This window comes from Pseudopipra pipra, chromosome 9 (assembly GCF_036250125.1).
Source record: "Pseudopipra pipra isolate bDixPip1 chromosome 9, bDixPip1.hap1, whole genome shotgun sequence".
NCBI classification, from domain to species: Eukaryota; Metazoa; Chordata; class Aves; order Passeriformes; family Pipridae; genus Pseudopipra; species Pseudopipra pipra.
The window spans coordinates 27,946,957-27,974,353 of record NC_087557.1 but is presented as its reverse complement, the minus strand read 5'-3'; the positions used below and the strand labels follow the sequence as shown (position 1 = coordinate 27,974,353).

General features: G+C 43.9%; 1 protein-coding gene and 1 long non-coding RNA gene across 15 annotated transcripts in view; one reads left to right on the top strand and one right to left on the bottom strand.

Annotated features, from left to right (window-relative positions):
• The window catches only part of ST3GAL3 (ST3 beta-galactoside alpha-2,3-sialyltransferase 3), a 177,852-nt gene that overhangs the window by 1,294 nt on the left and 149,161 nt on the right, over positions 1-27,397 (top strand). For 10 of the 14 annotated variants that reach the window (XM_064665445.1, XM_064665442.1, XM_064665436.1 and 7 more), the window contains exons 1-2: positions 2,964-3,050; positions 3,735-3,879. In XM_064665445.1, the coding sequence (XP_064521515.1) occupies positions 3,765-3,879 (115 nt within the window). In that variant the 5' untranslated portion in view covers positions 2,964-3,050; positions 3,735-3,764. Of the gene's footprint in view, positions 1-2,963; positions 3,051-3,316; positions 3,443-3,734; positions 3,880-27,397 lie in introns of those variants that run through there. The other 4 variants (XM_064665443.1, XM_064665433.1, XM_064665446.1 and 1 more) reach the window with 2 other exon arrangements.
• LOC135419221 (uncharacterized) lies at positions 23,457-24,536 on the bottom strand. The gene is made up of 2 exons (XR_010432858.1): positions 24,154-24,536; positions 23,457-23,760 (listed from the first exon to the last, which is right to left on the bottom strand). It is a non-coding gene; the product is annotated as an uncharacterized LOC135419221 (long non-coding RNA).

Below are 27,397 nucleotides of genomic sequence, written 5' to 3'. Positions count from 1 at the left end.
CTCAGTGCCTGCTCTGAGCAGTGACCAGTCCAACTGTCCTGCGTTACCTGCTAATGCAGCCACCAGCTGTGCCCTCTGCCAGAGCTTTTTTTCCCCAGGTTGTGGTCAGTGTTGCTGCAGGAAATGCTCTGCAGATATGTGGGCAGCCACAGGCTCAGCAGGTTTGCCGCAAGTGGGTTTTGTTGAGCAGGATGGGCTGCAGCTCTTGCCCTATTATTTGGTCAGTTTGGCTTTGAAAAGCTCCAGAGCATTCTGGAAAGCGGCACAGCAATATGATAGGATTTAATCAGACTTAATTATTCCCCTGCTGTCTATCTCCTAGCAACATCCAGCTTGACATCTGCCTGCGAATGAAACGTATAAGCTAAGTAGGAACACGCTCAGACTGAAGTCTTGCTACTTGAACCAAATCACTCCACTAATCACTGTGTTAATTCATCTCATGGCTGTTAGACAGCTGCCAGGCGATGGTACCTGATTTTCAAAGATACACAGTGCTTCTCTCCTGAGTTTTTTCCAGGCTGGCAAGAAGTGTGACTTCATCCTTTCCAGCACACCGACACCTGATAACGGGGGTAGGGTTTCCCGAGTGACAAACACGGGTTCAGGAGCAAGCCCCAGCCTTGTCACTGTTTGGCTCCCTGCTGTAGGTCCCTGCTTATCTCATCGTTGAAATCAGATCACCTGCTGTGCCTGCACACCGTGGGGTTCAAAGGCCCAGTGGTACAGTTGGGACAGTTTAGGTGAGGTTTGGGGTCAGACAGAGCAGATGTGGCACAGCGGGCGCAGGCAGTGCAGGCAGCTCCGTGTCTCTGGGACCAGGGCAGTTGAGGCAGGGAAAAGAGACCCAGCTTACATGGATAGAGGGATGAAAAGGGGAAGACAGAAGCGGGCCTAAAGCGTTTAGGGAGTAAAACTGGGCTCCAGTCAGACACGATGAGGCACAGGAGTCAGTGGTGCTACTGGAAGAAATGAGCCCGGCAGCAGAGCTGGGGCCTTTGGAGGAGGCAGCCCAGCCCAGCTCTGGCTGCCAGCTTGCCATGAAGCTGGAGGGAAGGGAGCTGCCTCAGATGGGTGAGAGCAAGAAGCATCCTGAGTGGGTCAGCCCTGGGAGCTGGGGGTTGTGTGGGCAGCAGAGGGAGGGCAGACCTGCAGATGGACAGGGCTGTGTGGATGCGCTCGTGTCCCCTCTCTATGCACCTTCTATGGGGGAAATTGGTGCCAGTGATACCTGGGTGTTTGCATGAGTCTGATGGTCTCCTGTGCTGCATCTAGAAGTTGTTGGTATCCAAAAAAACCTAATGGCATGTCAGTGAGACACGTGCCTCCCTTATGTCTCTGCAGAGGAGTGTGGCAGTTCTGCAAGCCTGGCTGTGTGGGTGCCACTCTTGCAGCCAGCTTGCACTGACTTCATTTGTGTGGAACACAAAGTGAGGTTTCTGGCTGTGAAAGTGGAGCTGTGTGAGTCCCTACCAGCTCTCCCTGTGACCTGCATGAACTCTGCCTTTTGTGGACTGCCAGGGAGTGGGCTCAGGGAGTGGGCTCAGGCAGTGCTCAGGCAGCCTTGTGCTGCTCAAGGCAGTGTCTGCTGTTTGACATTGGCACCTGGGCTCACCTGCACTGGGAGCTGCCACCATGCCAGACATGATCCTACTTATATTCCCTTAAACTCACGTGGGTTTTGTTTTCCTTCTGTTACCCGTGACACATGGAGGGTCACTGGGCTGCTGTGCTGTTCTGAAGATGCAGGTTTATTCCTAATGTTTTTTTTCCTTTCAGATGACTTTTCTCCACACGACTAATAATTTCCCTTTATCATTCTGTCCCCGTGCTGCCTTATACTCGAGTTTGTCACTTGTCCTTTGCCTAACGAGCATTGGGGGTAACAGCAAGGCCAGCAACAAAGAGGACAATGCTGTGGGAAAAGCGAGGTGCAGGCTGGCCCCAGTGCTGCAGTGCTCACAGGGCAGCTGTGCAGTGAGAACGTGGAGACCCTAAAACCCCGGGGAGTGCCCGGGACCTGCACTGGCTGCGTGGTGTGAGCTGTGCTGTGCCGTAGGAGGGCAGCTGATGGGGTCTGTGCCGCCCAGCATGGTCCGTGCAGCCTGGCGTGGTCCAGCGGTGGAGGCTGTGCCACACTGGGAAGCCCGGGGAGGCGGCACAGTGCCGTGCAGTGGCTGGGCAGGACCCTGCCGGGTCTGCAGTGCAGTCGGGAATCTGCAGGAGCTGGAGGACGGTGTGAAGGCAGTGGCTGGTGTGTGCGGCACGGACAGGGGCTGTGGGGCAGTGACGGCAGAAGGCAGGGCTGGGCTCCCTGTGCAGTGGCCGCCGCCTCGCTGGGCAGAGCAGGGCAGGGGCCGTTCGGAGCAGCGCTCGGAGGGTGGGCAGCGCAGCAGCGGAAGGGAGAGGCAGCGCACTCGATGCAGTGAGCGCAGGGCAGGGGATGGCGTGTCACTGCCGGGGCACAGCGCTGGGCAGCGGGGACGTACAGAGCGGTGGCGGCGGGGTCCGGAGGTGCCTCGGCTGGGGAAGGTGCAGCGCTGTGCGGTGACAACGCGTCAAGCCTGGCAGGGGCTGAAGTGCCTGGAGGGGCCAGGCAGTGCCAGGACGGGGGGCAGCGCAGCGGTCCGGAGGTGCCGCGGCGCAGGGCTCTGCCGGTGCGGGGCGGGCACACGGCGGGAGCGGAACCGGCCGCCGGTTCCGGGGGTGCGGGCGGGGCGGGGCGGGGGGGCGCGCGGGGGTCTCCCCGCGCACGCGCACAGCCGCGCTGCCGCAGCGCCTCTCCGGCGGGGACCCCCCGCCCGCGCGCCGTTGGCTGCGGGCGCGCCCCGCGATTGGCTGGAGCGCGGCCCCCCCGCGCCGTCCCATTGGCTGGCGGCGGCCGCTACGCGGGCGGGCTCCGCCCCCTCCCCCCGCGCGCCATTGGCGGGAGCGGCGCCCCCCGGCGGCGGCGGCGGGTCCCGCGGGGCGCGCCCGGCATGGCGGCGCCCGCAGCCCCGCGCCCGGGGGGCGCAGGCGGGCTCCGAGCGCCCGGGGCCGGCGGCGGCCGGGTGAGGAGGGGCCGGGGGGCGGGCAGGGCCGGGCGCAGGGGCTGTCTCGGCAAGCGGGGCCCGGCGTGGCGCGAGGTAGCCGGGTTGGAGCCCGGCGAGGCGCGGGCAGCACGGCGGCGCTGCCTGTTCAAACCCGGGCTGAACCGGCCGCGGGGAGCTGTCAGCCGGCGCGGAGCTGCCGTGCCGCCCGGGCCCGGCCGTCCCCAGGCGCCGGCACCGCCTCCAGGGCAGCGCGTCCCCGCGGCGTGCCCGGGGCTCCGCCGCGCTCCAGCCCCGAGCGGCGCTGCCCGGCCGCGCCCGCGGGCCCCGCCGGCCCTGGGACACCGCGGGTAATGCGGGTCCGCTCTGCGGCGTGTCGGAGGACGCGGTGCTCGCCAGGCCTTGGCGGCCGGGTCCGTGCCGGGCTCGGTTGTGTGGCGCGGTCGGGAGCGGGGCTGGTGCCCTGTCACAGCGTTGCGGTGACCCCCCCGCCCCGCCGGAGCCGCGTGTACCCTTGGGACAGCCAAAAAAGGCAGCTGCATGGGTGGTAGTTAGCACTTCCCTGACGCGGTGTGGGTAGCGGGTGTGTTTGACCATGTGTTTACCTTGTTACACGATTACTGTGGATGTGGGAGTGCCTCTTAAGGGATGTCCCTAGGGAGAAGGCGGCTCCGACCCCAACCTCAATGTGCTTTTCTCTCTCAGGTCATGTAGAAGAGCAGATTTAATGTGAAGATGGGACTGTTGGTGTTTATGCGTAACCTGCTGCTAGCCCTCTGCCTCTTTCTGGTACTGGGATTTCTGTACTATTCCGCTTGGAAGTTGCACCTTCTCAGATGGGAGGATTCAAGTAAGTATAAAGCACCGTGTAACTTGCTGGGCTCCCTAAAATGTCTCTCAAATAGTTGCAATAGCAGTGAGGTGGCTCTGATTTGTTGGTATTAGAGGGATGTGGTTAAGCCCACTCAAATGCTGGAGCTTTTAGTATGCTTAAGGGGTCGAATTTGTGACTACCTAATGCTCTTTATGGCTTTACTTTTATTACTGGGTACAAGAGCAGGTTGATGCTTTACAAATCTAGTATTCAAGACCTCAGTTCTTGGAATATTTTGTGTTAGTTTATGATTCCTAATTATCAAAATAAAGAATTTGCATTTTGAGGCTTTTGTTCCCTGAATCTTCTCTATGTTTTAAAATATCTATGAAAAGTTGTTTTTTTCTCTGGTGAATTTTGATTTCTTTCTATAATCGTGTATGCTGGTTATCTCATCATCTTATTTTGTCCTTCAGAAATCCTCATCTTCCATTTATCTTCCCTGTTATTATCTGCCAACTATCTGTCATCTAAAAGGATGTCTCTCAACCTTTTTAAGTCCAAAGAGACATCTGACCTCATTGAATACAATTTGGGGATTGTGCTGTGCCACAGGAGGTTACAGTTGCAACGACACAGAAATTAGGCCGAGGTTTGATTGCCCAGTTAGTCCTCTTATTTTTGCCTGTGTTGATTGCTTTCTTGCTCGCATGCGAGAATTATTTATTGAAAATACAAAAAACAAGAAAACATTTCCCGCCTCCCCCCCTCCTGCCCAAAACACAAGCCAGGCTTCTCTGCAGCTGTTCCACGGGCTGTTTCAGATGTCTCACAGCCGACTGTTGCTCCCTGGATCAGCAGCTGAGAAACACTGATCCAGAACCGACAACAAGCCCCTGGTCAAATTCTGCCTTCACTGTGTCGCGTTTCCGTGTGTGCTGCTGGAGGTTTCTGCTGCAATGCTTGTTAAACTTAAGTGTTTTTCTACCTCTGTATGCTCCAAATCTGTGGTTTTGTGCTCTTAAGAAGTTTTGCATGACAACAGCTGAGGACTCGAATATGACACTTGTGCTGATGCAGTGATTTTTGCAAGGAGAACTGCTAAGGTGCTTTGTACTAGGACAGGTATTGTAAGATTGAATTTATTTTAATCAGTGTCTTTCTGCACAGGGATTGTTTCTTCAGGTTTGTGCTTCAGAGAGGGAGTTAAGAATCTTGATTGTGACCTTCTGAAAAGTAGCACTATTGATGATGAGGTGTAGAAAATCCTTCCTGCATGAAAATAAGTACAGTCGTAGTTAACAGTTTTGCCTTATTGTCACGCGAAAAGGAGGATTTTTCTGTCCCACCTGTATTAATGTATTTTTTGTCTATTAGTGTCCCCCTCCCAGGAGTTCAAAGCCTTTAAAGTCTGAAAACAGTCAGTCAGTGTCTCCTTAGGGGGAGATACTTCGCTTGACAGATTCTCAAACTGAGATGGACAGGACTTTTGATACCCTATTTATGGGGACTGTACTTAACAGCAATGGAGAACCTTCTCAGCAAGTTTCTCCTACGAGTTGTTCTACTGTAGACAAGCCTGCCAGCACCGAAAAAACCCAAAAAAACAGCTACAAAATAACTTTTATTAATACAAATCTGTGACAACTTACAGGGTTCGCGTCGTCGGTGATAACATTTAACTGCAGAATTCCACTTAATGAATAAAACCTCAAACCAGAAGCACACTCTCCAAAAACAACTCCCTAAGAAGCAAGAGCTCACTACAACACCTCAATACAAAACTCAAGCAACCCCAGTCAATGACAGACCAGTTTGAAAAGACTAGGACAAAATCTAAACACACTTGCTAACACAAGGTAAAAAGGAAAGAATATAGCCACTTCTCACTAGCACACACTTTAACTCACCAAGACCAAGAAATACACACTTTAAGGCAAACCAAAATACAATGACTTGGAGTACGTGATCTAAGGCATTAAAGTACAATATACAAAAAAAAGGTAAATTATATGCATGGTAGTCTATAAGGTATAGGACAAGGTAAAATTTGTAAGGCAAGGTAAAATTAGTGTCTGTAAGGTAAAGGTCAAATAAATAAAGCAATGTAAAATATCAAAGTAAGGGGAAAGGGGAAAGCAAAGTATAAAAAGCAAAGTACAATTAGTAAGGCAAGATATAAGGAAGCAAAGAACAATTAGTCTATGAGGAAGCAAAGTACAATTAGTAAAGGTGAAAGCAAAGTAAAATATAAAAATGATTGCTGGGGTCTTTTGGGAAGCCATCAGGAGTCTCTGTCTCTTTTTGTGTAGCCTTATCACCTTACAGTGGGTTTCTGGGAATGCCCCTCTCCAGGTGCCAGGGTCTTTCCGGAACCGCTCAGGACTGTCACTGTGGCCTTCAATTGATCTATCACCTTACACTTATCTGCTACCACATGATCCATTATGAAATTATGCCACCTGCCATCCTTTGCTTCCTTCATATCACCAGGAAATCACTTTCGACTTCCCAAGGCCTGCAAAAAACCCCTTCATGCCACAATTTGTGTGAGATCTTTGCTACATGTGGAGAAACAGCTCTGTGTTTGTGCCATACACCAAGGTGCTGGTGAGGGTTCTGACTTTCTCCCAGGTTTTTCTGCCTTTAGCTTTGTGTGCCATTTGTTATTTCACGCCCTGCCCGTCACTGGGGAGTTCTGTGGTGACTTTGCCTTGTGACGCAGGGTTGCAAATCTGTGTGCAAATACTGTGGGTTTCTGTACATGGAACATTTTTGCCTGGAAAGATGACGTTAAGTTGCAGCCTAGTTAGAGTGCATTGGCTGATTTTGGGTACCCAGGATGTTCTGACAGGAGCACTGTGAGGTGACATCACAGACCTTTTGTTTGGTGTGTGTCTCCTTTCTGTTAATCTTTTGTGTAAAATGTGTTGTTCATTTATTCTTGCAAGTTGCAGTGCACATACAAAGCGATGATGCTACTTTAAGGATTTAGATTATTGATCTTTATCAGTTGTCGCAATTGATTCAGGCTGTACTGTTGTTCCTTCTAGACACTTTTATGGATTGTGTCTTAAATATCAGATGAAGCTCCTTGAAATATTAGTGTGAACAGCAGTCCAGGGTAAGAGGACAAAATTTTCCATGTTACTTTTGAAGCAGTGAAGGTTTCAGTTGGTCTTCAGAGTTTTGTATGCACCAAAAAACATTTTATTTATCGTGTAATTTTACACAGGAGAAACTTATGCAAATTCAAAATACAAATTTAAAAGTCCATATAGGGAAACTTGATATCAAGACCTAATGTTAAGCTTCTAAACATTTGGAAGTTAACAAATTACAGACTTGAATTGACTTAGTTAACTGCGATTAAACTTCCTTGAGCATGTGTAATATGATACAACATATAATGGGCCAATTATACTTTCTATTTGCTTAAGGGAGCCTTGCCTAGTTCAGTGCACAAGGCAGGTGGTTTCCTGAATTCAGTGTGTGACCTTGTAAATTTCGTTTAAGATTGCTGTGATAATGCTGATGTCCCCAAAGGCAAAACTAAGTCAGATGTGGTAATTTTTGTGTACTTAATGATCCAAGATTGTTGATTGTGTGTTAAGTTACCTTTTTATTAAATTATTTTCTCTTTTCTTGTGACCAGTGCATTTTTTCTGTTTAATAATGACTCCCTAGCTTCAGCAGTCACATTCCTCTGTTCTGTTCTACTCTCTGCGCTGGAGGAGGCACGAAACTAATCTGATCCTGACATCTGACACCCTTGAAATCTCTTCATTGACTGGTTTTGGTAAACTTGACACCTGTCCTTAATGACGGAAACAAACAAATTTGCCATAGAGTATGGTGGAAAACACTTGATCTGCTTACTTGCTGTTTCTGTGGTTTGTTCACTTAAGGTTTTAGAAAATGCCTGCGCGTGTTGTTGTTATGAATGAATTTGAATGGTAACTTTGTAAAGAATCTAGTCTCCCTGAGACTTGGATGTTTGTGTATTTAGCTGCTAAAGTAAATGAATATCTAATTTGTTTATATGCACTTCTGACCTCTGCAAGAAAGGAGGCTAAACTTCAAAATAGACTGAAAGATACACATCAATGTTTCTCTTAATGATCTCTTAACATTAAATGTTCTCCATTTAATGTTAAATGTGTCTTTGAGTGATGCCTTAGTGAGTTCTGAGAGACTATTCTCCTTACTGTGCAACTCTACACCTTGCCAAAATACAAAGGAGAATAAGGAATAATTAATTCTCTAAGGCTTATCTTTCCTGTGACAAGAATAGATTGAATTTGGCTAATGTGAACTAATTAACATTGAATTAAGTTCAGCTGTTTCTTCCATTCAAGACAGACCTCCAGTGATTGCTACCCCTCTCTCTCAAAGCCTTGTTTTGTGGCTGTGTGTTGTCAGTTCTCAGAGCAGCAGCAAAGCACAGAAACGAGGTGTGTAACGCTTGTGTGAGTGCAGGAGGGCCCTTGAGTTCTGGTGATTGTTGGGATAAGTAGTGTTTGGGACAGAGGTGAGCTTTTCTTCTTCTCTTTCCCGACTTTTGTGTTGCAGCTTCAGGCTCTGACAGTAGTGGTAAGAGCCGTGCGCTGTCCGTGCGTGTCCTTCCCAGACGGGCAGCGGTGACAGATCCCGCAGCCCTGTGATGAAGAGTGTTGAGCTGCATGGAGGTGTGCTGAGCACATAGAACTATGATGTGGGAGACAAACGAGGAAGTAAAAAGTTTGTGATCAGGTTTAGCTGTCCTGAACATTCCAGAAGGATCTTAGAGCAGCAGATAGTTGTACCTCTCTGTTGTGTTTCTGGACACTTGGTTGCCAGGGAATTCTTTTATAGTAATTGTGGTGATAGGATCAGGCTTTGAGAAGTGCACTGCAGCCTCTTTCCTAACAATTTCCCATCCTATTCCTTCCACCTTCCCTGATGCTTTTGGCTCTGAGGAGGAACGAAGGTATTATGTGTACCAGTGTGAAGAAGGCAGCTTGTGGGGAGGTGCACCACTGTCTCTGAAAAGTACAGTGGGAGATGGGCTCTTGCTGGCAGGGCCTCTTAGGTTTGCTTTATCAGCTTGGAGAAATGCATTTTTACTCATAACAAATTTAATACTGATACTTGTTACTTAACCTGGTATGTGTAGAGCCGATTTTGCAACTTCAAAATGCATGGGTTGTAAGGAAGGAATGATTCCATTAAAAAAATGTCCTGGCTATGGAAATATTGGACTCATTCCCTCAGGGCAGCTTTTTCTTTTCCCCCCTTTCTCACAGTATTGAAATATACTTAGGACAAGGACAGTGTGATGCTGTTTTCTTTTTCTCTCTTGTATGCCTCTACATTAACATGGAGTTAATTTAAAGAAATAGATACTCTGCTTTAGGTACTTTTGCCAAAACCTAAGTTAGTACAATTTGTAGCTATATATTTTGAGCTTGTCAGTTTGAATGTGGTTTTTGAAATGTTTCCAGGTATGTTCTGTTGATGTCTCCGTAAAAAAATCAAGTCACTACTCTGTCATCTGTTGCTCTGTGTTATTTTCAACTCTAATTCTGGAAAGGAAGCCAAAGAGATAAAGCTTTGGGAAGAGATTTTTCTGAAGGTATTTCAGGACCCTTATCCTTTTTATTACCTTTTTTTTTTAATGTCTGTTTCCATGGTAACTGAAGAGACATAAACAGGCAAAACTGACTCACTTCTTACAGGTTTTTAGTCTGCTTGCATTTCCATGGAAACCAGTCTTGCAGCAAAAAAGGCTAAATTAATCAAAAGCAATCAAACCTTTATCGTTAATATAAATACTGGTTTATCTCTTTCGAAGTAAAATGGTATTTTTGTCACTTTTTGTATCAGTACCTAAAAATGTGCTGAAGAAATGTATCTGCTTACAAGGGTTTGGAACATGCACGCTCTTTCTGCCGTGGCTAAAGCCCCATGGTATGTGTGGTGATATCTACTGTGGGTACAACTGTTGTGTCTTCAGTTACTGGGAGTGTCATTTTGCTGCGTCAAAGGAGTGGATCTTGCATACCCTGACCTCTGACTTCCTTCTGTCCTGTTGTTTAATGAAAAACCAATGAAGAGACACTGTTGGTGTGTGAGCAACTAGGCCACAGAGACAAACGTGTCCTCTTTGTGGAGTGAGGCACGAAATGGTTTTGTGTTCTGCTGTGACTGTCCTACTTGCCTTTGCCAGAAGATGGGAATGCAAGAGTGCTCCTGTAAAAAAACAACAACTCTGGGCCAGCTCAATTTGGCACTGGGAGCATAAATCTGATTAAAGTGGTTTGAGCTAAAATGCTGAGTTGATGGTTAGGTGTGTGAGAGAGCTTATCTTTTTTTTTTATTGCAGGAATTACAAGGCACTCATGCTGGTGTTGTGAAGGGTGGTAAGGAAATGGTGATAGTAAACGTTTTAATTGCTCAGCAGCTGTCCTTGGCCTTTTCTTTAGGGGCGAGTGTGTGTGCCTGTATGTTCTTTAAGGCAGACTTTATTGCTGTTGGCTCTGCTTCCCAGGCTGGAAAGCCTGAAAGATTAACCTTGTGGGCATTAGCTTTTTTAAAAAATTCTGTTTGGACAGTATTGTGCAGCAGTCTAAGTTTCCTGAAACGGTTACTTCTTTTGCTTTGCAGGAAGAGACCTGAAACAGCATTGAGATGGATTATTGTGGCTTCTCTAATGTTTGAGTTATTAGTAACTTCAAGGTTTGTTACATCTGCTAAGCTGTCTTGTGTGTTAGTGTTGTACTTTCTGCATCAAAACTGAGAACAAATGTTCAGAAAGTTCTCATAACATGGATCTAGCTACAGTTTTGAGGAATTGCTAGTTTTCAGATGCTTTAGGGATTTGAGGATCACTATGATACTTTTTTGAAACGCTGAAAATAGCAAGTAATGTTATTGAGGCAGCAGTGAGTATTAGAAACAAAGATGTAAAAATAGAAGTTGAGAGTTGTCTGGTAAAGTACCTTAACTTTTCTAAGATTTCTCTTATTGGCCTGAAGTATTCCACTTGTGTTCAGCTTGCAACTTAAAGCTTTAGTGTCCTAGCTATGGTGGATGATTCTCTTATCTGTGCAGAACACAGAAAAATGGATTTGGTGCCCAGAAATTGCTACCGCTGTTAGAGTTACTTGGTGCTCCCTATTAGTCTGCCAGAATAAGCAGCGTGGCTAAACTTCAACTCCTGCAACTCAGGACACTCAGTGGTGGTGTCTTTCACAGCTGTAATTGTGCCAGCTACTTTTTGCTTGGCTGGGAGCAGATGTGTGCGTTCCTGGCTCACCTGAGGCAGCTGGCTGTGGGCTGCCAGGACAGAAGAGACAGTCAGCTCGGTGAATGTGAATCAGAACGTGCAAGAGTTAAAAAGAAAATTAAAAATATTCACGTGCTGTCTTTTAGAAGGCAGCACGTCACAGGGCAGACAAGAGGAATAGAGGAATGAAAGTGTTTCTTTTTTTTGTGGTCTGTTACCGCCTATTTAGTGAAATACCCAACGTTACTTTATGACCCTGCTGTCTCTCCAGGAATTTCTAGTGCTGCTGTAATGTTAACAGTGCAGGACAAAACTCTGCAGGGGCAACGGGAAATGATGCATGACAAAACTGTTGAGAGAAGGAGAAAGCATAATGTTGCCTCGTCCTTGGGATTTCTTCAGAGGAGGAGAACTCCCTGAACGCTTTTCCGGCTTTAGGAACCTGTAAGGAGCAGATTTAGTGAAGGGCATTAAGGGCATAGCACCCTAAGCATGTTGTGGATCAAGGGGTGGCTGTAGTGCTGTACTTGTGCTCATCTTTGTTCTGTCTTCATTTTAGCTTTTTCAGCCCTGGGTTACTGTTTTAGTTCTGAACAAATGATGACTCTTTAGCAAGATAGAAAAGCAAGGTGAAAGAAGACTTCTCCATCTCCCTACACACAACTGGGCCTTAGCTTTGTATCCTGAAACAGTAAGTTGCTCTTGCTTCTCTTGACAGCAACAGTCTTGCTGCTGTTTCAGCCTTTCTGTTTCCCTTCTCTCCATTTGTGTGACTGGCTGATGGGCACATTGAGGAACTTGGCCAGTTTAAAACAGAGTACAATTTTCATTTGTTTCACTGAGTTGACCTTAACCTGACTTAAGTGTCTCACTTTGCTTCACTTGCTCAACTCTTGTACATTTTCTCCCTGGTCCCCCAGCAATTTTTTGGGAAGGGTTCCTGTGACTTTGAATAGGCAGATTGGGATACTGTTCATAAGGAACAGCACTCAGTGTCTTACATACAGCCAAAGCTGTGTCCTCTAATACATTTTCAGAGGTCGAAGTCAGCAGCTTTCTATATTCTGGAAAGGTACATTGCAGTGAAAGCACTTTACCTCTCGTAGCAATTGCTCTGCAGCTGAGTGCTTTCAGAGGTGAAAGGACTTATTCATCTCAGCTGACTGTGAACCCCTCAGCAATGTGTTCAGCTGGAAACAATACCTCCTTGTGAGGGCTGTCTCATCCCTGTTTGTGAGTGGTTCTTTGGCTCTCCTCCTCACCGTGTATCCCCTCGGGTGCAGAGTCTGGCCATAGCAGCAGTGGCTGTAGGGATTAAGGTATTACCAGCCTTCATCGAGGCTCCATCCCATCACTCATTTTATAGAACAGATCACATGGGCTTTCTCCCTTGGCTTTAATGCAGTCAGGCTGGCTTTGGGCACCTTCCATGCCCATTTCAATTCTGCTTCCCATCAGTTCTGCTGACATTGTTGGGACAAAGGAGGTAATTTGTGATTTGTCTCGAGTTGAACATCTGCTTTTGCTGCGACCTTAGTACTGATTCTGACCGTGTCTGTCACGCTTAGGGGATGTTTTGCAGAGGAGATTTTTCCTACATTGTTGCCTTCTGCCAACCTTGTCACTGTAACATCTCATTTTTTCTCATTGCAGTCTGGGTGTACATCACGGTGTCAAGCTGAGGCAATAAAGCAGCCAAACCTGGGTATGACTTGCAAGGACAAATACACTTGGGTCATGAGGTGTAGCTCTCTATGAATTATGTATTTCTTCTGCACTTCAGAAGGAATGTAATTGTGCATCCAGGCATCAAGCAAAAAGTAATTTGTACTGTGCATGAATATCCTGAATAGGTGTTTGAACCTGAGGTAGCTGATTTCAAGTGGTTGCTCCTTTGTGGCTCTAGATGATTATATTGCTCCTGTATGCATTGCTTTCCTGAGGAAGTAATAATGTGTGAGGATAGTGCCAAAATTCTAGTCAGGTATGGAAACTACAGGATGTTTCTTAGCCAGTTTCGTGGTATTTGAATAACAAAATGCCTAGACAATCCAAGATATGTATGTTTCTTAAGGTCAGAATTCAGCATTTCTTGCTCAACTGCCAAAAAAAAAAAAATCAGAATGTGTTAAAATTAGCTATTTCCATTTTTAAGCTCTTATAAACATTTTTATCTTTAATTTTATTATTTTTTTTATATAATGGTAGGATCCCTCCTACTTTAATTCAGTCCCTGTTACAGCATATCAGTTTTTCACAGTTGTGGATTTCAGTGTTTGGGCACAGATTAAACATGTGAGTCATCCAAACTGCAGCAGTGCAGGAAGTGTGCCCTTTAATCGCTCACAGAACAAAAGGAGTTAATAATCACAGAAAAGTTTAACTGACATCTTGTCTAAGTGCAATGAGTGTGCATGTTCTGAGGAGTATCTTTTTTTGCAAAGCACTACGCATTGAAAACAAGATGGCACAGAAATCAATAAAAGCTGAATTTTCACAACAGGTAAGTAAGTAGCTGATGGCTTCCTACCTATGAAGGCTTACTCTAAATAAATGCTGACAAAGTTAATAATTTACAAGTGCAATTGCATCTTTTTGTCTTTGTCACAAACGAATCAATCTCAGAATTGCTTTAAAATACCATATAAATATTGCTTCTCAGCTGTGATGATGCCTAGAGACACAGATCAAAAAAATGTACTGAGAAATGTTTTTTAGGATGCAGAGTGATAAATAGACTTGACTCAGGAAGGTAGAGGAAGCTGAGGCACAGGAAAGTCAAATTTTTCTGTGTCACGCAGCAGCTCAAGGGCAGAGCTATGAATAGAATAAAGGTCTCAAGGCTTTTCATCTCGTGTCCAGTTGGCCAAATGAGACTCTCTGTCCTGTAATTACACATTCTGTGTCTGTAGTTCAGGAGAGGAGCGATACGCTGAAGTTGCTTTCTCGGGGAAGAGGTTGTTTTCTGGTACTTGTAAAAACACAGCAGTATTTCAAAATGCTGTATTGATAATAAAAGACATGGTCTGCCCGGGCAGTGCTGGTGGAGTGATGTAGGTACTGTAATTAGGGTATGATGTGACTAGTGTAAGCTGCTGCCAGAAGCTGCCTCAGATGCATCTGTGCAAGTGCCTTAAGAACTAAGTGTACAACCTGAACTGTTGGGAATGCTGCTTTGGGGCTTTTTAACCTTCAGATTCACCACATAAAAGGCTCTGTACTTCATGCTTTCTAGGTGCATCAATACCACAGCCGCCTCTTTCTTTTTTAAGGGGAATATTTTTTTTTTTTATAATGGAACAGTTTAACTTTGCTCTCCTTACACAAGAACTCTTTTCTTCTGTTTTAACTGTAGTCTGTGCCTGAACATACATCTTCTTCAAACTTCTAGAATTTCTGCTCAAACGATGAAAGACTGAGCTTTCAGAAAGAGGGAAATAACAAAACCGTTCAGGCGGTTTTAACCGTAGGAATCACTAATGCTCTGGGTATAATTAGAAATCTAATTACTGTGAATTTAGTTGCAAAGACTTTTCAGCCTTTTGAGATTTGCCTCACACAATTCTGTCATGTTCCAAGTGGAGCATAGGTGGTTCTCTGTTAAACTGCTAGGAAATTAGTAATGCTGCTTCTTTCTGTTAGCACTGGTGCCATAATCTCTGTTAGAAGTGCCTTATCTGAGCATTGGAAAGGCTTTTATTATTTTTCATTATGACTCATTATAACATTATTTTCTATACCTTTCAGTTCAGAGCTTTTGTGTTTGGGTCAGGTGCTTCCTTAGAAGCAGAAGCCTGAGTTAGTACAATGTAAAGAGACTGCAAATTGAATAATAGTGAAAAAATGTGTTAATTCTGATTGAATTTACTGATTTTTGCTTCGTATTTAAGGATGCTTCAAATGTAGTTTAGATATTTCTAAAGTTTTGAAAGGTAAGTTTACACATTGGTTTAGATTAAATAGGAGGAGGAAATTCTTCACTGTGAGGGTGGTGAGACACTGGAACAGATTGCCCAGAGAACTTGTGGATCCCCCATCCCTGGAAGTATTTAAGGCCAGGCTGGATGGGGCACTGAGCAACCTGGTCTAGCAGAAGGTGTCCCCTGCCCATTGTGGAGGAATTGTAACTAGATAATCTTTTAAGGTTCTTTCCAACCCAAACCATTCTATGATTGAAAAATAGGCCTTATTCATGTTAGAAAAATATGATAGCTTCAGTTCTGTATAAAATATTACTTCTGCTTGCTGTGTATTTTGTTTCCCACTAAGTTAGTTTGGTAATTACAGCAAGGTGTATTATAAAAAGAGTTTATGCTTCTATGAATAGAGACCGTGCCATTATATGAAGGGGCTGCCTTTAGACTGGTGGGTTTGGACCTTTAAATGTCTTTAAGTTTCTTGATGTAGTTACTAAAACTTTTTTTTTTTTTTAAGAATAATTAAAAATAGCTCATAAACAAGGGCGATGTACTCTCCTATGCAAATTACACTTCCTGTGTTAAGGAGTGGATGGATGAAGGACTAGAGAAATCTGCTGTTGTGTGGTAGATTTGCCACTTTTCTGATAGAGCCTTGATGCAGATGCAGAATTCCATCTTTGATTAACTGTAAGTATGACTTCAGGAAATGACAGTGTAGAAGTGAGAAGAACCATTAGGGTAAGAACTGAAAACTCAGTATTGGGAAGTTCACTCATTTCTAGAAAACTTTATAATTGTAGCGTTAAAAAGAGCTAGGATAAGAATTTTTTACTGCAGACTTTAATGTAATTTCAAGAAGTTAGGGCTACTTTGATTTTAATATGTAACAGTGTGGGCAAAAGGTTTTTTTTAAAAAAAAACTCTTTTCCACTCTGTGTTAAATTGGTAGTTTTTGACATAATTCTACACTAATGCTCAGCAGCAGTGTTTGTTTGTGCCTTATGCAGGAATGGAATTACCCTGTAAGTAGCTTTACTTGTCCTTGTCCTTGTTCAGTGTTAACTAATCTTGTGATGGTTTCTTTCTTCGAGAACCTCTTTATAAGTCTGAGCTGTATGATAAATTTTGAATTTTTCCATTGTTTGTCTGGAAGAGGCAGACAGCAGCCTGTAAGACAGTTTACTCTGCAGCTGGCTGTCCTGCACGTGTGGTGGACCAGCAGGATTTGAAGGGTGTGAAAATGTTCAGTACACGTGTGACATTTACTGTCAGTTTTCTCTCCCTGAGAACTCCATCCAATGCACCTGTAGTTGTCTGCTATGGTATCTCTATTCTTTCTTTGTGAACATATTTTTCTCCTGTTATACTTGTCTGTTTCTGTAAAGAGTGATTTTCTTTTTTAAGGGCACGTCATGCCTCATTCTTGAAGTGAGAGTTGTGTGGCATACCGTGATTTTTCCTTCTGCATAATTTTTTGCCTGGTTCTGTGCTCTTAATTTTTTTTTTTTTCCCCCCAGTCAAAAGCTTTAATCTTTGTGAAGACTAAACAACACGATAGGCTAGGCAAGGTGAAGTGAATTCTGGAATTGCCTTGCTGGAAAAGTTTCCGCTGAGCCTGTGGCTGAGCTGATGCAGCGTGAAAATACAGAGGGGCCTTTCCTTCCCTGTCCCTCCAGCTCTTTAGGAAATGTTATTTTCAACCCACCCCAGGCACGCTGACGTGCTCCGGGCGGTGTTTTTGCGGGAATGTCCCGGGATCCCCGCGGAGCTCTGGGACACCGCGCGGGGGCAGCAGAGCCCGCGGCGGGTGGGGGGTTTAAAAAAAAAAAAACACCAAACCATCAAACCCACCAAAAAAACGCCCAAACCACCACTAACGAACCCCCAAACCAAAAAAACACGTTATATCCAGTCCACTGCTATTGCCAGTAGCTATTTTCATTATCTGACCAAGTCCCATCCTGTGACAGGTTTCTGGTTTTACCTCCTGACACTCCAATTCACAAGGTCTTTAGTGTCTTACCCTAATAGCTGGATTTTATTTTTTTTTTGTTCTTTTACATTCAGTTGAAATTCTACACATGCCCAAAGAATCCAGGGAGATTGAAGACATTACACAGCCATGTAAGATTTTTGAGTACCATGCTTGTGTTATTGTAGAGGGAAGAAAATCTAGATAATTCTAAAATTTATAGGAAACCAGGCTTTGTTACTTCATTTATTTACAGAACAGCTTGTTTTATTTAAAAGACTTCTGCTGAGGAGAAAGAAGACAAGTTTTAACTATTTAATCTTGTCTCATGGGTTTGTGCTGTGGAGAAAATCTGGTTGCTTTTAATCCCGAGATCATTTTTGCAGGGGTTGAAGCAGAGAAGGAGAATAAAGAATAAAGATACATTTGATAATTTGAATTGCTTTTCTTCAGGTAGAATGTCTGTGGGAACTGAAGACCAAAAAATGCTGGAGTCCTCTGCCAAGGGATGATGACATGTTTATAATTTTGTAGAAATTACAATGAGACTCTTAAGAATTTATCTGGGTTCAGAAAATAATTTAGTATCTGTATAGAGGTTGGAAAGACTTCAGAGGGTGTGACTAACCAAGATTTTAGAAAGCCAGATTAGGAAGGACAATGAATAGTACTTCAAGGTATTAAATTTCTTTATGTGAATTTACTAGGAAAAAAATATACTCTGATGGAAGCTGTGCTTTTCCAAATGTTTCCTATGTTGTAAGCACCTGGAAGATCAAGTGCACATATTATATTATTTCTTTGAAAGCAACTAATATTTGTACTTCTTAGGTTTGCATGAGGTAACTGTTGATATAAGATCAGCTTGAAGATGAAAGATTTATTCTAGCAAAGCGGGGCAAGATTTGGAATTAGGCTTGGGAAATAAATATTCAGAATTAGCCTGTGGTTGATGCTGGTTTCTTTTCTGCTACTTTCTTATATCATTGTTTTGAAGCTCAGAAAACCTTAATAATGCTCCATCTTCTGGCTCCATTTGATCCTGAGACGTAAATTAAGGCTGGTTTGGAGTGTGACCAGTCAATCCCTTCCTGATTCATTTTTGTAGCAAATTAAGAAGGCAGTGGATTTTTCTCTGGAGCAGAATCTCCGTCTCTGTCTTTATTCTGTTGTTTAAAGCAGAATCCTTTGTGCCTCTCTCACCTGAATTTTTATTTGTATATTTCTCTCTGATTCCATTTAGCCATTATCATTGCAGCTTAGTAGTAAACAGAGCTCTTTTACTAAATATAACTGTGGTACACTCACAGTTGTGTGCATACATGTGTACACATGCAAAAAGTGGAAAAAACCCCCATTTTCATCTTGTGTTATGTGTCCAGATATGGTAAGCTGGAAGAAAATAAACCTACATGGATTTTTTTTAATGTCCAATTCTTTCAGGTTTAAAATATTTTGAAAAATCTTAATTATTTTTAAGAACAGAGAAAGGCTTTGCGAAATTATAGTATAATACTAGTTGAAAGGAATGTAAGGAACTCTCTCTCCTGGTCAATGCAGCATCAGTTGTTTTGTTGAGACCTTTTGTTAAGGCCTTTATCCAGTCAGGTTTTGAAAACTTCCAAGAATGGAGGTTTTTGGAACACAACCTTTCTGTACAGTGTTTTCCAAAGTTTCACTATCTTTGTGGTAAACCGACTTTTATTTACATCCAGCAGTTGAAATCTCTCAGTTCAGCTTCTACCCACTGCCTCTCATCATCTCAAAACCAGGGGTTTCTGTTTTCCCCTGCAGCTGCTGGGGGGCTGCCCTTTCGTGTCCCCGAAGCGCTGACTTCTGCAGGCTAAACAAGCTCCTTCCCTCAGTCCCTCCTCGTAGGCCTCGTGCTGGTGCCCCAGGGTTTGATCATCTGCACAATCCCTTGTTTGTCTGGAGCCCTCCCCTAGAGACCAAGCGTGATGCAGTAGAACAGAGGGCTCATTGTCATCTGGAGAGCTTTGTGGTTTTTAATTTGGGTATCCCCGTGCCCCCCGGCCTAAACTTTTTTTGCTGTTTTATGTCAGTGAAATTATTCCGTGTACTTTTGGGTATTGCACCTTCTGGTTCTAAGACCTCTTTATTGTGCCTGTGCTGCACTGGAGGTGCATGTAGTGGAGTTTGTTGAAGAAATGCCAGACCAATGAAGGGGCACTTAACATGGAATGTATGATATTGAATATGTTGAATATACAATAACAATACAGATATTGATGTTGCTTCCACAGAGGCCTTTTGCTTCTCAAGAGGATCAGTCCAACAGCAGTCACTGTTAAGGGAGTAGAGAACAGAGTGATGAGTAGAAAAACAAACTTCAGGCACCAGGGGCCCTCTCTAGGCATCCTGTTTGATGGTGCTCTAGTGGAGAAGTTTTTTCTGACGTCCAGTCTGAACATCCTAGTGTGTAACTTGCAGCCATTGTCACTTCCTTCCCCTGAAGGACTTGCAGGATGGTGTGGACATTGAGTACATGTTTCATATGACTACTTTTTTTTTTTTTTTTTCTTAAATGCAGTTATAGGTATAAAGTGAAGACCTGAAGACAGCGTGAGAAGTGGGGTATTCCAGGATAATCAGAGCGCTCTCTTGAAATTTCAGAACTCAGCAGTTGAGAAGGTCAATGAGGAAAGGCAGTGGCTGTTTGTGCAATACTACTAATTTAGGCTCTGAGTGCTTGACACACAGCTGTTTGGTAAGCTCAGAACTAGAACTGTTTGGAAGAGGGTGGCTGTTAGAGACTGCTGTGTAATCAGAAGTGGAGGACTGGTGTGAAGATGATGGTTGCAGGGGAGGCCATGCATGTTGTAATTGGTTCCCTCTGCAGAAGGCAGTGCTGCTGAAAAGAGCTGGACTGGGTGGGAACACTGCTGTGTTTTAACTGCTTCTGCTGCTGCCAGCTGTAATTGTTAGGCATGTCTGGCTTGTAACTAAAACTGTGGAGATATTTGAACCCAGGTTTGATCGTTATGGAAGTGACTATAAATTTGGGTTTGCAGCCAGTTTCAGGGGAAGTCTGCAATGTGTTGCATCCTCCTTGTGTACTTGTGTTTGGTTTTTCTAATCCTTTTGAGCATTTGTATTGCATATTCTGTCATATTTCAACTTTCTGGACCTTTTTTTTTCAATTCCATCTAGTTCTGGAGTTTCTGGTGTAGCACAGATGTTGTTTTCCAAACTATTTTTGAGGTAGTTTATTTTTTCAGTCAGTCATCCACACAAAGCTGTTTAAGTCTCTCCCATGAATTACTTCATTGATACAAAAATCTCTGTGGTATAGAAACATTTGAGCTATTTTATTAGTTGTGCAAGAAGATGTGTGCTGGTGGCAACCACAGTGTAGTATATTGCTAATTTATATCCCTTTTGAATCCTGGTAACCATAGCACACAGTTATCTGTTTTTCTGCCTGCAGTGACTATACCAACAGTAGTGGTTGTCTCTTCTTCACAGCAGCTCCACTTGTCCTTGAAAGGTGAGATTTCCAAAGCATGCAAGCTAATATTCAGTAACAAACACCATGATTTCTTTTCTTTTCTTTCAGTAGGAGTTGAGAAGTGAATATATTCTTCTTCCCAGGTATTTTATCTTAAAATAGGTTTTATCAGTTCCTCCTAGCCCGTGTCTTGTACACTTCATAAAACATTTTAATTAAAAAGCATTATTTGTGGTATTTCCTTTGTCCCTGTCCAGTGGGAGTTATTGGGATGAATGTTTCCAGAAGGCTTCATTTTGCACTGATTGCTGGGTGGTTCCCTTCCTACATCCTGTAGAGTGTGAAGCCTCGTCTCCGGAATGTCTGTCTGGTCCAATAAAATGTTTGGGGAATGTGTTTCTGTGCCGTCACGTGGGGTATAAATCCCCTGTAATTGCATGTTGGATGCTGTGCTCTGGCAGGATTATAAACACGTGCAGGCGTTTGTATACTGGAAGTTTCATCTTTAAGATAGGAGCAAATCCATGTCAAGAATTTTTAATTTCTCTTCTCCTCCATGTTGTTTCTGCATCAAGGCAGATGCTTTTGGCTTCTCTTAAAGGACAGGCTTGAACATGTCTCAAATTTCTAGATGGATGCTGGGCAGCTGTACTGAGAAAGAAGTTAGGTTGCTGTGATTGCAACATCTTAGGCCTTAGGCTGTACTGAAAAATAATGTCTCTTCTGCCATAAAGCAGAACACTCCTTTTTGCTGTCCTGATGTTAAAAATTGTTGAAACTTAATTTTTTTTTTTTTTTAAAGCACTGGCAGCAGAAAGATGTGAGAGTAGTGGTGGTGAACAGTCAGTCTGTAGCTAAGAAAGAGGTGATGTTAAGTTCCAAAATACCTATTTAAGTTTTGAAAGAATAATTAGTATTTATTTTTAACTGCTGTAACTTATTTTCATATTTATGTTGTGTACCTCAGTGCCATTATCTTGCATTTTTGTACTCTGGGCACTTTGTCTTTTAGTCCAGCTACCTCACTGGCATTAAGAAACCAATGGGGCATGAGCTGGAAGTACAAGGCAGTTTCCTTTGCTTTTGTATACAGTTTAGGTACTTTGTAAGATACTTAAGTAAATATTTAATTTGTAAACTGATTGTCCTGTTTTCTTAAGTGTAGATGAATGTACAGATTTCTAGTACTGTTTATTTTCTTGATTTTTCTGATCTTAAATATTACTGCTTGTTTTACAAGTTACATTTTTTAACAATGGCTATACAAAATCTTTTCCTTCATAGGAAATTGTAGCAAATAGTCCTGGAAAGAACTGCAGGAGATCTTTCTCTGGGCCTTAAGAAACCATATTTTTAACATCATTTTGTGCCAGCGTATGTCAGAAGTACTCTATACAATCTAAACATGGAAACTTGGCCAATCTATCCTAGTGCTTAATTATTCTTCCCTGTAGACAGATTTTTCCTGATGTCTACTGTAAATCACTTTGACCACAATCAAGTCCATTGCAAGCTTTTCTGGTCCTCACCTTCTCTTATTTTAATTTTTTTTTTCTCCCCTGAACATGTGTTATGGATTTTAGATTAGTGGATAAGCTTCTTTCAGTCTCATTTTCCTCTGATTTGGGATTTTTAATCTTTGTAGTGGAGGATTTTTTTAGCATATGATCATTGCTGCTTCTGAAGATGCTATAACTTGTGCATATGTTTCTTGGACTGTGGTACTCCAGAATGGATTTCTTTGGAGGCTCTGTCTGTATGAGGGGAGTAGAAAAATGTGGTTTGCAGTTGTGCTCTAGTTCATGCTTTTCAGTGCAAAGGTGTTTCAGTGTTGTGGTGCCAGTTCAGATCAGCTTGCTGTTCACTGTAACTCGTTAACACCATTATGTGCCCTGGAAGTTCTGTGTTCCCTTGCCAAGATTCAAATATCTGTGTATTTGCCATACACTTGGAAGTCTTGTTGCTGTTGCTGTGAAATCTATAAAAATGTGGTTCTGTGTCAGCTCTGATGGAGACGTGAAACCATCTCGTGTGACTTTTCCTCCTTGCTGCTTGTTCACATAGGCATCCTGCAGTGAGGATGCCTCTGCTTCAAACTGCACTTAGAGGCATTTTTTGCCCTGTAGTGCTCACATAGTCTCTGCTTATCCTCCCTTGCCTTGCACATGAGGTGAGAAGAAGAGTAGTGCACCCAGCTTCTGAATTTCTCTGCTACAAAGGTGATCAGCTAAACACTGTGAGGGTGGTGTCACCTCACGTTTTAGGGCTGGTGCTGAAGGTTCACAGTGACCCTCTGTGAATGGGTCTGGAATCTTCATCTCAGGACAAGCCTAAGGGACTCTCTGTGTGACCTCCCTGTTTCTGATGTTGCTGTGCTCAATCTGCAGTGTGATGGCCCTTCTTCCACCATGGGATGATGGGTTGTCAGAGGATATCAGATACCTTGGGCCATTTGCAGATGGGATGTATCCCTCAATTTGCTTTTTGAAGAACCTTCTGATAGAGTATTTGGATTTCTCTGATGTGTGGCTGTTGGACAGTACGCTACTTTTAAAATCTGAAACCCTGTTTTGGCTTTACAGAAATGAACCAGAAAATACTACTGTGGTGTTGACTGACTCTCATCTTCCTTAAAGGATAGTCTTTAAATTTTACCTTTTTTTTTTTTTAAAATTTTAAATTATTTTTAGGGGTAAAACCATATGTCGTTTTCCAGTCATGGAAGAAGGTCTTGGGACAATAAACAGATTGACATCACAGCCAACCCAAAACATGGCTCTGTAATGGGAAGAAATCAACACACTTGGAACATCTTTACAGGAAGTGAATTAATGAATTAATTCATTAACACACTAGGTAGGTGGTTTTGATGAATTGAGTGTTCCCGATGGCCAGGGCTGGATGTCACCTTGTGCAATGCTGCTTTGGAACAGCAGAGGGTACTGTTGGTGCAAGATAAAAAAAGTTTTTTCACACAGAGCTTGGAAAAAACCTTTTTTTTGCTCCTGATATATTGTTCATTGGAACTGTTGACATGTTATTACATAGTCATCTTTGGATCACTGCCTCGTCTTCATAGCATCCATTTATGGATTTACTAAGTAGTTTTGTGGACAATTCCCCAGTTAAGTATGAAGGTTTTCTCGTTATTTTTGCTGTCAGAAGAAGTGCTTCAAAGATGTGTCTTCTGATACGGCTTGTTTTTCCTTCAGTGTTGTGGAAGGACTGTTCCTTCTTTGTTCTAGATCGAGGAGTTGATTGTGCTGGAGCTTTCCAGAGAGTTTTTCTTCTGGAGATAAAGTATAAAAAAAGAACAGTACAGGTTTGGGGACAAAGTTGCAGTTATTCCCTCTCTTGTGTTGGACAGCCCTAATCTCTCCTCCTGTGTTTTATTTACCACATTCTTGCGTAGTCTCTGGCTGCTGTTCACTAGAGTTGGGTTTTATTAGACTGTCAACAGGTGGGCTGTTATTTAAGACCCGCTTTTAAGGAATGTTACCACTTTGCCAGGGATCATTTCAGTCCTGTGGAAAGGACCTGAGCTTTCCAAATCTTAAGTTTCCTGCGGTATAGTTACATGGTATGTTGATTTTTGTGGCAAATCTGCTCTAAGTGACTACATGGCAACATTTTTAAGGACTATTTTTGTGCTTCAACCAAACCCCTTGTTTTTACCACTTACCTTGATCCACCTGTTTCTGTTCACCTGGTGGTGTGTCAAACAATGCTAGCCTGCTCCAAACCAGCAGAAGACCAAAATGGAAAAGCTTTTTGCCAGTCTGACTGTTCAGCCAGAGGAGTTCTTGTGATGGCTCAAAGAAAGGGACACGGGGGAAGGGGCTGTTTGGGGCTGTGGTGGGAAGCTGTGCCTTCTGTGACATCACTATTTAAATTTTCACTGGCAGAATGCAGGGCATTAATAATCCACCTGCTTGAAATCTTCTTATGGGTGAAACTCGAGGGGGGAGTTTGTGGGTGCAGGACACATGAGTCATGTTGAGTACACTGAAACAACTGTAGAGAAACTGCCTGGATCCTGCAAGCTAACTCAGGTTGATTCCTGGCCAGAACACTCCAATTTGCACATTGTTGTATTTAACTGGCTGCTTCTCTTGTGAAAGCCAGTAGTAAAGAACAGTTTATTACGGGTAATAGTCATGACCTCAGCAGGACCATTGAATTTTCACTCCTGGACTCAAATAGTAGCCATTAACAATATATTTCATTATCCTGGGAAGGAAAATCTTTGTAAGTGAACCTTAACCTTGTAGTTATTACATTTATCCTGTGCTCTACTCGGGATAAATTCAGTTTCTCACTTTGAAACACATTATTAAGACTTCTTGCCTGGCATAGCATTGCCAGCAGACTGGAAAGTTTGTCTCCTTTGCAGTTGACTGGAAAGTTTGTCTTCTTTGCAGTTGACTCCTCTGCATTTAATTTGTTCTGAGTCAGTCTCAAGTGAGCGGCAGAACTTGCACTAAAACCCTGAAAGCAATGCTGATATAGAACAGGGGTGTTTCACAGTCACAAAATAGTTGAGACTTCGAGGCACCCTCATTGTGCTCTTATGGTTCTTTCTTACGTTTGAACAGAATTTTTTGCTTTCCAGTTTGTTCCCGTTGCCTCTTGTGCTTTCACTGGGCACCTCACCTCTGAGTCCATCTCTGCCGCCTTTAATCCTTCCCATCAGGTTACATTACTAAGATCCTCCTGAGCCTTCCCTGCTCAAGGCCGAACAATCCCAGTTCTCTCAGCCTCCCCTCACGGCAGATGCTCCAATCCTTTAATCATCTTAGCCTGTTGGACTCGCTCCAGTGTGTCTCCCTTGCAGTGTGGAGCCCAGCAGTGGCCCCAGCCCTCCAGCAGTGCCCCCCCAGTGCAGAGCCGAGGGAAGGGCCCCCCAGTCCCCCTCCTCATGTATCCCAGGGTGGTGTTGGCCACCTTTGCAACCAGGGCACATTGCTGGCTCAGTTCAGCTGCTCCACCCGGATTCCCAGGTCCTTCTCTGCAAAGCTGTTTTCCAGTAGGTTGGCACCCAGCCTGTAAGACATAGTTATTCCTCCTCAACAGCAGAACTTTGCATTTTTCTTTACTGATCTTTATGAGATCTGTCTGCCCATTTCTCCAGGCCTTTTCCATATTTTTTTTTCTCAGCAGGAGGCCCATATTTTCCCTATCTTCCTTTTATTGCTAAATTACCTGTAGAAGTGCTTCTTGTTCCTCTCCACGTCCCTCTCCATTTTCAACTCCAGGCAGGATTTGACCTTCCCAAGCCTGTCTTTGCACACTGGGGCAGTGTCTCTACATTTGTCCTGGCTCACCTGACCCTACTCCCACCTCTTGTGTGCATTCTTTTTATGTTTAAGTATTGTGCCTTTGTATGATTTTCTGCATGTTGGCTGTATGATTCTTGAGCTTGGGGGAGGTCATTCTTCAAAATCAGCAAACTCTCCTGGACCTCAAGGCCCATATCCTGTGGGTTTCTGTGAAGCAGGTCCCTGAGTTCTGCTCTCCTGAAGCCCAGACTTATGATCCTACAATTTGCCTTGTTTCCTTTGCCTTGATTGTGACTTAAGGCTTAGTTCCCTGACTGCCCTGACTTGAGTGTCAGTAGCATTAATATGCCAGTCTGCATTTACTGTGAGTTGGCCAGGTTGCATGTTTTAAACTGAATTGGGGTGTTTGTATCGGATATTTATATCTTGAGTGAGCCAGACAGACCAGCTCTGGGTAAGTGCTAAATGTTCCTGCAGAAGGCTATACTTTCTTTTGGCATGTTCTTAACTTATATTTACTGATATTTGTTCCTTTGTTCAGTTGGTCTCATGTACCAGTGCTGGTACTGATGCCATTAGTCTCTCTGATTCCAATTGCTGGACACAGATTTACTTTAGAAAAAAACTTCCATCTAGTTAGATGTCATTAAAGTTACTCCCTTGCTAGACCCTTTCCTATTCCCTTAATGGGGCTTATATTTGCACAGCCTGGCCATGCCCTGCGTTGTTCTGAGATCATGGTGCATTTCTTCCTGGTAAAGCTGTCCTACCCTGTATGTATCCACAACAGAAAAACTGCACAACTAGCCTAGGAATTATGTAGGCTGTTCTGTTTGTTACAGCTCCAAAATCCATTCCGTATCCACGTGGCCATTTATAAGTTTCATGTACCAGAGGTATGGCCAAGGTACAGTGGGATTCTGGCAAGAGGTCCAGCTGCTTTTTCAGGAGTGGTTTTCTCATTGGAATTTATCCCATACCTTTCCTCAAGTTCTGCATCTCCTCCCCACACCCCATTATCTGTAGGCAGTGGCTGTACCTGATGATGTTAAAGGAGAGTGGATACAGTGCTCTTGAATGCTGTGCTTCTGACAGATCCTAGTTAGCATCCAGTATTCCTGGTCATCACAGATGGTGAAATACTGGCAAAAATGCTTGCAAAGTGATTTTAGAAGGCTCTGCTTGCTGTCAGTCACTACTGCCAAATTAACTTAATTAAAACCAGCTGTGGGAGAGTGCTCTGCTGCAACTGATAACTCTTATTTCCTTCTCTGGAGTGTCACTGGGCCCGGGGCTGGTGATAACGAGCTGCCTGGATGCAGTGAGGATCTTAAGGTGGTTGCAGTTCTCTTCCATATGTGCAATTTTGAAGTTGGCCCTAAATCCTGCTTTTGGCCTGCGTTTTTCCATATGGAGTCCTTGTTCTTGATGCTGGGCTTTGTGTATCACCTTGAATAAGCACCTATGATGGTTAGTGTTGCCATTACTTGATTTGGTTCGGGAGAGTTGACGGGAATGTTTGTTTTAGTGTGGTTTAGAGGGAATGTCAAGGTTATCCTGCCTGAGAAAGATGCTCTTTTATTAAAGTTTAAAAACCTCACAAAACCAAAAGAAGCTCTTCCCCTACAGCCAAACCCTGACTTTAAA